At 38.5% G+C, this 12709-nt stretch overlaps 1 protein-coding gene across 1 annotated transcript in view; it reads right to left on the bottom strand.

The window, feature by feature from the left end:
* Positions 1-263: 263 nt before the first annotated feature.
* Dkk2 (dickkopf WNT signaling pathway inhibitor 2) overlaps positions 264-12709 on the bottom strand; it is a 95439-nt gene continuing 82993 nt past the window's right edge. Inside the window, exons 2-4 of the mRNA XM_004626697.2 lie at positions 4624-4774; positions 3007-3162; positions 264-775 (exon numbers count right to left, since the gene is read on the bottom strand). Coding sequence (XP_004626754.1) covers positions 525-775; positions 3007-3162; positions 4624-4774 — 558 coding nt within the window. The 3' untranslated portion in view covers positions 264-524. The remainder of the gene's footprint in view (positions 776-3006; positions 3163-4623; positions 4775-12709) is intronic.

Raw genomic sequence — 12709 nt, 5'->3', positions numbered from 1 at the left:
AGGCCAAGTTAAAAACTGATTCTGTGTTGTGGATTAACTTAAGCTGTATGTTTTCATTTCCTGTTTATCAGCTGTGTTCACGTCTTAGAGCTTACTGTAGGTCAGGGCACACAGAGTGCTTTACTAAACTGGTAACTGAACAGCTGTGTGGCTTTTAGGCTAGTTCTATCGGCAATCACCAAGCTGAAGGCATCTCTCCTCCAGCACAAGCTAACTCTTGGTAAGCCACATGGCACTACTCATCAGTACCTTCCACGGTGTGCTTTTTTTAATAAAGCATTTTCACAAATGTGTACATTATTTACATAAACCAGTGGCATAGTGGAAACACCATGGCTGCTCTGTACTTGCCACCCACCTAATCCACTCAATTCTTTATTTTCTTCTCTCTCTCCGCTCTACATTCTTATCCCATTCAACATTTTAGCCATTCTCCTGAATTCCAAACCTTGTTTCCTACCATGCCATAATGCATTAAATACACAAATTCACAGTCTGCTGGTGATGCTTCTCCTTGGTGGTGGTCAGATCTTCTGACACACATGCAGTCTGGCTTTGGAAGAGTAGGTGGCATCTTTCCATACTTTGCAAGACAGGCCCTTGGCACAGTCACACCGCTGGAAAATTTCAAGCCCATGAGAGCCCTTCTTGCGCTGTTTTGTGCAGACTTCTCCCTGGTGGAGCACTGGCTTGCAGATTTTTGTCCAGAAGTGACGAGCGCAACAAAACCCTTCCATGCAGTCTGAGGATCGCAGACAGGGGTCTCCTTCATGCCCTAGGGAACCACAGAATCAAAAGACAGCACCATAAAACTCCACAATGGGAGGTAAATATATTGCCTTTACTTATACCGTTGTCTAGGAAGTTACCATTTGATTCATACCTATGGGCTGTCCCTTTAATCATATAAATCCATCATCCATTTCCATTATTTGCAATCTGAATATCAAATTTAATTAATAGCTCTTGTTCCTTTACTTTGTCATGACCCACTTTTAGATAGTTCCCTGATCATTAAGTTTTATACACCAAGTGAGTGGGAAATAGGTAAAAATATTGATTTTTTTTTGCAGGTCTTGTACTTTCTTTGCAGGTCTAAACAAACCTCTGAATCAAGAACAAGGCTAAAATCTCTAGGAACTCCTATTATCATATACTAGTGGGAGTCCAATCAAGAAAACAGAGCCTAGGTATTTAAAATAGTTTATTTAGTTCAAAGAATTGGACACACTTGTAGTGATGGGTGAAAAGTTACCATAAGCATCATATCTAGCTGATGTCAGCATCCTAGTTTGGACACGTCAGCTGAAATGGAATCTTACCAGGAGCTGAAGCCACAAGGAAGCCCAGCCCTGTGCAAGGCATTGCCCAGCATAAGTGTGCTAAGGTCAGCTGGTGCATCTGACAAAGAGCTCAGGAAATTCAGTCTACCAAGAACTGCGAGACAGCAGAGTGGAGAAAGGCCAGTCAGCCTATCTGAGGATGAACAAGCTCAGGGGAAACTAAGCATTCATAAGCAGGTAGAAAAATAAATCTGGACACCTGATTCAGAAATAATGTTAAGTCAGCAAGTATGTCCCCTATATAAAGACAAAACTGATATATAACCTGACCACCCAGGGGATTCCAAACTTCTCTGTCAAGTTCCAGATAGTAAATAGATTAGGGTTTTAAACCATAGACAGGGCCTAAATGAGTGAAAAATTCTGAGCTCCCCAAAAACCTGAATTTACCAAAAATAGGCAGCAGGCAGATGGAGCCACAAGCCTACGTGTGTTTACACATGATCTGAAGGCTTACCTATGCTCCTACTGTGTGACCAGGGCATACAGCCAAGAAAAAATGCTTATTTCTCAATTGAAAATTGTACACATAATTAAAGATGATTAGTAAAGTTTGAATTATGCTATAAAAATGAAATCTGTTGAAATACAGACATTTCTATAGCAATAAATGAATTTGATAGACCATAAATAGAAGATATAGAATTGAATTCAGGACTTCAAGGAAGATTAAAAAAAAAAAAAAAAAGCAGATCACTTATGAAGAACTGTTTGTTAGAACCTTCAGAATTGAAATGTTTTTAAAAAAGAAAAAACAGGCTTTCTCATTACTGGGCATCTCAGAGCCTTATGTTCATTCCTGTTTATTGTACACTTCCAAGGGCAAGATGCTGTCATGCAATCCTCTTGTGAACAAAGGTACTTTCATTTTCATAGAACACCTTTAAAGAGTAGAGCTCTACAAAATTCACTGGGGAAAAGGCCTCCTTAAAAATAAAGGAGTTTCATACTTTAGAATCTTTACTACTACTAAATTTCAAAAGTTTCCTGTTCTGCAAGTTTACTATTAGTAATCCCCAGCTCCACAAAAAAAAAAAAAAAAAGTTTACTATTAGTGACTAGGCTTCTGAAATATTTCAATATAAGGAAAAGAATTGCATGACCATACATAATCCCATGTTAGACCAATTATTTTGGTAGATTACTTATTGAATAATATATCATCTGCTTGATTAAAGTACAATTTGTGAATCTGCAGAGTGAAAAAAATGTTCAAAAGCTTAGTGATCTGATAGTACCAACGAAGATTTTCTCATTTACTTTTCAGAGTACTTTATCCCTGGCTACGAGCATGATAGATATGTCTGTATAAGTAAGTCCTCCTGAATTTCACATCAAATAAAAAGCTTATTGATAAAAGGCATGGTTAATCCAAATAGTGTAATTCTCAAATATTTTATGACAATGGAAGATCTAGTGTCCTCAACATTAAGAATTAATAAACTCATTTAAATCTTGCCTGGGCCAGGGATATAGTTCAGTGGCACAAAACCCACCTGAGTTCGATTCCCAGTACCAAAAAACCCCAGTAAATCTTGCCATTAATGTTCTTTCCTTATAGCTTTTGCTAGACCCATTGAAATTAATTTAGGATTATTTGCATTTTTCCTTTCCATTTGCATAAAATAAGAGAAATTAAACATAGACACACAGGCAGCGCTACCTTTTATATGTGACATCTTGGTGTGTGATCTTCCCAGATTCTGCCATCCCAAGTCATGGTTTGAGTAATGACCATGGTTTCGATCTCTGTGCCGAGTGCCATCCAGCGCTGGGATGTGTGGGGTTAGGATGCTTTCAGTGACTGGGATACAAATGCCTGTTGATAGCAACAGAAATACACAGGTTAGATCAAGCCTGTACAATGTGGTACTCATTCTGATGTGAGCTGAGAACCAAATTATCTGTCTATGTACCTGCCTACTATTTCTTTACTCCTTCATTTACTGATTTATGGAGACTAAGTATAGTATATTTGGCTCTCAGGCTATGTTTCCTTAATCTGAATCTTGTCTCATTTATGACCAAGTTACCTTCATCAAAATGTGAATGAAAACACAATTTCTGTGAGTTATTGTAAGCATTATGCAACAGGTAAGCTGGATTTTCAACTTTCTTGCTTTTCCAGCCACCTAGGAGATCAGTGAGGCATTATCCTGGGCACGTCTGTGTAGACTATGGATGTGTGACTGTGGCTACACCTGGTCCCTGGCCTCTTCCTCTCAGGCACTGTTTTCCTGCTTTGCATCCCAGCCACTATAAACTAAGTGTATTTTCTTCACCATACCATCTACTGTGGTATTTCTGCCTTAGTCAGTTGATCATGAACTCAGTCCCCTGAAACCATGAATCAATTGAAACCTCTGCTTTTCAAATTTGAGATGCCAGGTATTTGGTCCCAGCAATGAGAGAGCTAAGTCAATATATGAAGTGCTCAGAATAGTGACATGGTAAAGGATGGCATTAATGTTAGCCTCTGTTTTCAAATCACCTGACAGGACATTTACTATAAGGATTAGGGACTTTGCTTTCTAACAATACTATCTTAGTCTGCACTGCTGTCTTTCCTTATAAGCACTTCCTCCTTGACCTATCAATGTAGGTGCTCACACTGGGTATGTGTCCCAAGGTAAGAACAGGCATGCCTATAGATGAACCTCCTTTGGTATGCATGAGCGGATGTTTCTAATTACCTCTGTGATTCATGACTTCATCACAGTTTGTCTGTAACTGTTCATTTTATTACTAATGCTGAATTATATGCTTGTAAATCCACTGAGTTTGGGTAAAGCCAGGATGAGGGACAGAACCTTGGGTCTTTATTTGGAGGAACCAGTCACCCAATCACCATATGAAGGTGGCACAAGACATCTTGAAAACAAGATCTGAAGTACAAACTTCTATAAACTAGAAGGAGGACTCAGAAATGTCCTCCCGAATTATAGCAGGTTCCTTTCTTTTGCTCACTTTCATGTATTTGCTGAAGTTTCCAGCAGAGTGGAACATCTAACTATTTTATGCAATATTTCCGCTTTGCAATATCCTAAGTCAGCATTCAGCATTTAATACCTAAGTTTAAAAGAGCCCAAGGAGACCGAGATTTGGGAGGCAATCCAGGTAATCTTATAGGACCTAAATCACAATGCAATTCCTCCCCATCCTAAAACATGCTTTCTATCTCAGAAGTCTAAGTGAGGAGCAACCAGACTATTGTGTAAGGCACCTGACTTTCCAACATGAAAAAGACAAAGGCCTGGGAGCACTTGACCAGGTCTTGTACCATTATTGCAGCGGGTTCCAGGGCAGCACATGCCATCTCTATGGCAACGCTTCTTTTTCCTTCGACACACCATGCAGGCGGATGGTCCTTGATGAGGACTGTGGCAGTATCGCCCAACTTCACATTCCTTATCACTGGTACAAGGATAGGCCTAGCATCAAAGAGAACAAAAAAGGAGCAAAGATGAGATCCTGGTACACTTACAAGGCAGGACTGCATCAAATCATGATAGAAACCGAGCTGCAGCGGGCCATTCCTGGAAGGAAATGTGTCACTGTAATAATGTTCTGAATGCAGAGTTTCCATAATGACACTTCCTTAAGTAAGGAATTTGTGAATATTGCTTGTTCATGGTGACAAAGATGAAGGTGATGCTACACATACAATTTTATTGGCCCAACGTTGGAGTTAGGATTCAGCTATGTTTTATTAGTAGAACCATTAAGGGGGCTCAGTGACAACTATAGTTTTTGCATTACCACTAACAAAAGTACTGATGAAGTAGTCATCCTAGCTGTGCCATTTCCCTTCTGCTAATGGAGTGGGGGAGCGGTGAAGGGAAGGAGCTGAGAGCTGCTTGTATGCTGCTCCATTACAGGAGAGATACTTTAAGAGTAGCTGCACACAGTTCATGGTGGGAAAAAGCAAGGTGGCAAAAACACTTCCAGAATATTTTGGGGCAATGAATTGCTTGGCCTAAATAAACTGAAAAGTGTCATCTTCGTCCCTGCTCCTTCCAGTGAGTAACCAGAGATGCTGGGCTGCCACTGCACCAGCACAAGGGGAGCAGAAACACTCTCTTTGTGCACACAAGAGCCTGTCACCCATGCCCTTGGTTCACACAGAATAGCCTGTTCCTACATAGAAGGCTTCAGCAGTGTCAGATGTTATATTGAAAATAAAGATGCATGTTCTGTTTGCCTCTTGAAAGTTTTAGGAACTCGCAAAGTGTCCCTTTTTCAGACGATGTAGGGTCATACCCTGTATCAAACAAAGGCATTCAGATTTTGACACTGGGAGACTCATTTGTAAGGCTTTGTTGTTGCTGCTGTTGTTGTTGTGGACTTTTTTTCTGATTTTTCAGAACAATGGAATGTTTTCATGTGAAAAATATAAAATATATTCTTGAATGCTATGTATTTGCTTTAAGCAAACATAAGTGATATGACTATAAAACTATGGATGAAAGTGTGGTGACTGGCGAATAATTGGTGTGATTAGGGTGTTTTTGCTAGGAATCAGGCTTGTTCTTCTAACTCTGCTTGCACTGTTTATTCCTTTCCTCTTTTTCTCTCACTCTTTCACTAGTCCTTCCAACATCTTTCCAACCCCTTCCTGTCCAGAGCATCTGTGTGCATGCACTGAGCCCCCACGTGTTTTTCATTTATGTCTGGTCATCCTCAGTTAGAAAGGAAATAAAGATGAAGCGTATGTGTGAATTTGAGGGAAACAATACATTTTAGCATCATTGTAATGTCTTCTTTACCCTTAAGAGAATCACGTAGGAAAACCACTAATTTCAAATTCAAAGTGATCCTAAAGGCTTGCACAGTGGCGATGTTTAATGCATACACTATAATTATTGTAATTGGAGCCAGATAAAGCTGTAAGATGAATGTATATATTATTTCCTACTTTTCAGTTCTATCATTAGGCTTTAGAGAGACTGCACAAAGTTGATTCCAGAGTCACAGGCCATTTTTCAAGAGCCCAACTAATGCAAACAAAACAAATGTCACTTCCCACCTCACCACTCTTTCCCCAGGCACTTTACTCCCTTGTTATTAAGCCCATTAACTTTAACTGAAATACAAGTCACATGTTTCTGATTCATTTACATTCATTTCATCAAATTGTGTTGCAAGAAACATTTGATGTCTCACAAGTTTCTTCCCTTCCTCAAAAATAGGACGGGTTCTTTCAACGGAAATAAACATGTGCCACCTAAAACATCATGTGCTTATTTACCACTGAACAACAAATCTTCAGATGGTTCTGAATGTAGAATAATTACATGGCTCTCTTCCTAAAAATTTGTCTAAATGGTAGAGTGCAAAATGCTTGCTGAAAACTAACAATGCATGTATGTATGAGGAAAATTGTCAAAGAGCCTTCATCTCTCCCATTTTCAGTAGATGGAAAGTGGAAAACACTGACCTGGCAAGCAATTAATGTATAAGATGTTAGAAAAAAGGATGCACATACATGGTCATCCTATATCTGAGTGGGAACACATAAAATTATCTACATTTTTAAGAGGCCATCTCCTTTTGTCTAACATGGAAACTACATAGAAGGTATACAGCTTGATTATACTTCAGTGTGTTTTGTGATTAGCTTGAAGTAGAAATAACACAGGCAAAGAAAATATTTAGGGTTTTTATTAAGTATAAAGGGCTGTGGATATTATGAACTTGTACCCAAAATAGGAACTGAGAACATAAATCTTAGGAGAAACTCTGTGGGAATTTAAGAAATAAATTTTAATAATTTAAATGCAAAGATGTATTACATAGCTTCTAGTATGTTTATGAAACTCACAACTCCAACAAGCACTCTTTACATATGAATAAAATTAAGGAGGGATGAAATAAACTGATTGAAACAAGTTTTAAGAGAGCGAGTGATATTTGAAAGCACTCCTCGCCTTATGAAATTAGTGTCCTGGGGACAAATCGATCAGTGCTAAGTCTTCTCTTGAAATAACCAAACACGGTGCATGAGAAGCACAGGGCTAAGCCCTGAGTGGCACAGCATGTTTTCAGTGCTAGTGAGTTACTCTTGAGTACAGAGTTTTCAACAAGGCATTTTCAGCTCAAATATGAGGGCTCTGCAGCTTGCCATCTTTCCCCCTTACATTAATCATTTTAAAATGTCTGGGAATGGTATCAGGGTAGGAGCGAGACAGAGATAGAGATAGACAGATAGACAGACAGGCACAGAGACAGAGACAGAGACAGAGACAGAGACAGACAGTGTCAGAGAGGTAGGGACTTGGCCGACAATAATGATGAGGGACCCTGGAAAACGAAGACTGTAGCAATGAACAGGCTGCTAGTGGGAAATCTGTACACTCATAAAATTTCCATTCAGAGATTTTCACATGGAAAATATTTATGTTCCATTTACTTTGGCTTCCAAAGTCTGTTACTTGATCCCATTTGATGATCCCACTTGTTTGGGGCAAAAAAGTGTATTCAAGTACATTATTCTGTTTCCACTTAAAATCAGACTTCTCTTACCTGTTACTTGTTTTTGAGGTAAATAAAAAGGCTGTTTTTTTTTAACCTTCCTATGGGAATTATTAGTAGTTACTTTTAATGGCTATTCACTTACTTGGACTTTAGCTGAATAGAAAAGAGAACGCTTCCCTCTTTGCCTGATGACCAGAGATAGTTTGTGTCAAAGACAAAAGACAGTGAAAGAATTAAGGTTAGACCTTTGTGTGCTTCTTCTGCACAACTGCATCCCAAATTCAGTTTTTGAACATGCAGTGAAGCCTTTAGTTCCTTCCTGAAGCACTTGCTGTACAGCCTCAGTTTTAATTCAGAGAAAAACTTATTTGGGGTCTCTAATTATGGCAGATGATTGGCCACAAATTGAGAAGGTAGGAGAGCTATACCCAATCACACCAATAAACAAAAATATCTGCCCGACCCCATTTCAAAGCTAAAGATAGAGTGGTTTCCACAAATAGTAATGCTAGTGATTGTTACAACCACTCGTGAACTAAAATAAAATCAGACGTTAACATTTCTTTCTAGTATCAAGGATTTCTTTTAAATCTATTTCTTCTATGTTAGTTTGGAATCATCATTGAAAATTTTAACAATCATGTGAAAAGGGTCTAAGTACTTTATGAAATTAAGTACCCAGTGCTCAGTGGCAGAGCACTTGGGGATTCTGGCCCCAGCGCTGAATTTGGGGCCTCACCAGGAGGTGTGAAGACCAAAAGCAGTGTCCTTTTAAAGCATGCACAAAGGATAGGGGACAGAGGGGTGACCTGTGGGCTGCATTTAGAGATAAAAAAATAAACTTGGCCATGTCTCTTTCTAATACCAACAGCACGTCCCACTGCAGCTGTTGGAAGACAGAATACTGGCGCGAAGCATCAAGAAAGTTGTAAACAACATTTTCTCATCCCTTTTCTTGACTTCAATTTTGTGTCCATTGAAATGCAAAGCAAATCAGAGCTATATGCAGAAGCCCATATTGTGCAAATAAATAATGTTGATTAAATAATCTTTCAGTGAGAAGGAAATGTACTCGCCCCGTCTTGTTTAAACTAAGTGAGCCTTCTTTTCCTAACAATTCTCAAAACTACCCAGAGAAAGGCTCTTTCCATTCAAGGTTTTCATTTTGGATCGCATTTTTTCCTATTTTTCAGTAGCTGCCCATCTTTCAGAATTTCTAAATGCAGTAATGCAGTAATGGGACCCCCTAAGATGAATGAAATGGGGACCAGCAGTTCAGGCTTCCTGGCAGCACTGACCATTGAACAGATATCAAGCCTCAACCAAATCTTAGTTACCTCCCAGTGTTCAAAAATAATGGTGCTGTTCCTGTGTAGTGAACAAGAGGAAGGAAGAAAGAGCATTACACAGTGTTCATGTGGGATGGCCACCCATCTGGATGCTTGCAAGAGCGTCCTAGTTTTGGTGGTGTTGTTGTTAGTCAGGACAATCCCTTGTCCCCGCAAGCACTGTTTGTAACCGTTTCGGAAGTTTGCTGGAGCCAGGAAACCGTCATCAGCTGGGCAGGGAGAAGAAAGCCTGCAGGGGACAACCCAGCTGTGGGAATGAAAAACATTTGAGTAGAGAGAGGGAGGCAACATGGAAGGGATGGGATGGGAATGTATCTGGGGGCTCCAAGAGGCAACAGAAGGCTGGCAGTCACATGGGACTTGCTAAGTCTTTACACAAGAGGTGGATTTGCTTGGTGACAATATTGCACATGATAGACTTGTGTTCTTGTGGATGGGTAAGGAGCACCCTCTTGGGATGTCACTTTAATATCAAGCACTAACATTTAAACTGCAGGAGGTGCAGAGACCGAGAGCTCAGGCTGCATTGTGCAGTTGTGTGCTGGCTGTCATGGCTGTGCACTCACAGCTTTTCCTCATCTACAACTAGTCCTGTGCATTCCATAGGTTACTAAGGCAACTGCATGGGTATTTGTTCATCATTAAAGAAACACTGACTCAGCTTTTATTCACTGAACACCAACTGCGAGTCAAACCATTTTAACAAGTAGTTTGGTAGTCTCCAAATGTTTTGCTCATTATCCTTAAGATAATTTCAAAAAACACATCCTCCCACAGCTTGACATCTCCAAATTTTTAGCATGTGCTTAAAGCCTTTTTATTAATATGATATATTAATGTTTAATATGAATATATGTTAATGTTTAACATTTTAGAATATTAAATTTATAGTAATTCAATCTGAACCAACAAAATAGCCTTAACTAATTTACTGATGAAAGCAAAATGATCCTAAAATTAATCACAGCACATCTATCCATAAGAGTTTTCCCTTCAAAAATTAGGGAAGAAAATATTGTCAAATTTTAAAATGCGCAAATCATATGCATTATTGTCGATGTTTAGCATCCAGAATTTACAAGCTTTACTTAAGGATAAGACAAGAAAGAGTTTAAACAAATTATGAAGAATATCTTTGTGAAAATAAAATTTCTAGATTACTTTTGTCATTCAAAGATTTTTTATATCAGTGATGAAGCAGACTATTAAGACTTTGAATGTGTGAGGGTTTTACCTTTTTGTTCATCCATAAAATGGCAAAAGAATTAACATCTAGCCAGGTATGCTCAGGACAATTTTAAGCAGGAAGAACTGCCGAGAATCTGGGCCTTTATTCCAATAAATAGCTCATGCTGTGCATCACATGAAAACCTTAGAGGACATTTTACACCTATTTATTTTAGAAATAAGATTATTAAAAAATTTATTTTTGATACAAAGTTTCAAAGCCAAGAGAATATCTACTAGCACTGCCAGGATTATAAATTAGAAATGAGGGATTTCTTCCAGGGGTCCATTAGCTTCCCTAATGTATCTGAACGTTTCCCTGAAATCCTGAGAAACAGTAATTCCATGAAATAAGGACACAGCTCTCCCTAGCTTAGTTGCTCCACCCTGTCTTCTGTATGTCATTAAACAGAAAGGAGATTCCAGGGAATTCTCTGCTTTGAACAGAGACCACATTTGCAACTGTGACATGCGTGTTACTGTTACTGATCTTGAAGTGAATGGAAGAAACTAACTTCTTCCGTATGGTCCCAGGAGCTAGTGAAATCCACAGGATGTGGTTTACCTGACTCTTGATTGTTTTTGTTTACTTTTTACCCATTTTCCTGTGATTTAAAGTATATAGGATGACACACTTCTACCTCTTAGTTAAAAAAAAGCAAGCAGTATTTCAGGATTTGCAGCAATGGTAGAGACCTTTATCATCCATACATAATTATGAAATCCTTTGTAATTGTCTTAATGTAAAGAAAGAAAGTAAAAACACAATTTTGAAAGTTCTTCTAAGTGTCAGCCAAATAGTTCAGCGGATTAAAGTACCTGCAAGCAGGCTCAGGGGCTGGGGGTTTGATCTCTGGGCCTCCCATGCAGGCCCCATCCCTGGGGCACGCTGAGATGGCCATTCAGAGTGGGCATTGCAGCCCTAGCTGTCTGTAAACAGGCAGATCACTACAAGTCCGATCTAATAGGGAGACCCTAAACACCCTGTAGAACCTTCCTTAAAAATACAAAATAAATAAATAAATAAATAAATGCTCTTCCAAATTTGGGATTGACTGTCTGTAATATAAGCCTTTTTAATTGTAGCTTTAAAAATTTAGCTGACCACATGGACCGTTGGAAATGTAACCTGGGAGGATAAATTTTAGAGTTGTGCTATGTGTTGAATTATATTTCCCAAATCAATATGTTTTGTGACCCTTAGCTAAGTGAGTCTGATGTCTCTTCTTGATGAAATAGTTGTGCAACTGAAGCTTCCTTTCTTACCTGATCATAAAAATATCCATGGAATCTCTCTAACAATTACTTATTTACAGCCTCCTATAGATTAAATTTCTCTAAGATTGAATGAGTTCGGGGAATCTGTACACTAATAAATTCTACCCTGATGATCACACAAGAAAGTAAAATAGGGAAAAAAGTACTGCAAAGATCGAGGATGCCTCTTGTGTTTGTATCATACCAATGATGCTGGATCGTAGAAGAGTTGGAATCAGTGTTACCTCCAGGCACACGTGCAATGGTTTCCTGATAACAGCAGTCTGAGGAAGAGACTCACAGACAACTGCGATTTACAGCTGCTAGCACTTAGCCACAATTTCTAAGGCTATGTGATAAAGTAAAATATCACATAACAAACACACCGGTGCTCTTTGGGAAGAACACATTGGACTCAGAGCTGTCAGCACACCAGTTAGGGCTGTGTTGTTTCTTATCCTCATGTGGTATACACCTGGGCCTTATTGGCAAGGCATATCTCTGTAGTTCTCTTTGTATTTCATATCCTACAGGATTTTACAAAACAAGTACTTTTTGTCCCCATACCAAGTATGATAAATACATGATGTATGTTTTCATTATTTTCTGTTCTTTGCAAGGTATCAACTTTCTTTTTTTCAATGAAAATTACATTTAAAATTCAAAACTTGATTTCCAGGTAACTATGAAGATTTATACTGTCAAATTGCAGCTTTGCAAAGACCTTTTTGATTACAGAATAGGTTAAAATGAGTTAACTATTTCTTGCCCAAAAGGTTAACACTTGTGAGTTTGAAATGTTATAGGAATTCAAGTGAATAATATTTTGTTTATTATATCATGGATTGAAAAATGAGGATATTAAATCCCTATGGGTATGTGCTTGTGCAGATAAAGTAATCTCTAATTATTTCAGGAAATCCACCAAGTAAACACCTTATTTTACATGTCAATTTTTTTAAAAATATGTTATAATTTGTACTAGGTTTATGAATTACCAACTAAAATTAGTATCACATTCAAAAGAACTAATATTGTAAAATTCAAATGAAATTTCTT

Source organism: Octodon degus, unplaced genomic scaffold, assembly GCF_000260255.1.
Source record: "Octodon degus isolate 3935 unplaced genomic scaffold, OctDeg1.0 scaffold00016, whole genome shotgun sequence".
In the NCBI taxonomy this organism is placed as follows: domain Eukaryota; kingdom Metazoa; phylum Chordata; class Mammalia; order Rodentia; family Octodontidae; genus Octodon; species Octodon degus.
The sequence above is the reverse complement of the archived record's forward strand: the minus strand, read 5'-3'. Positions and strand labels throughout refer to the sequence as shown.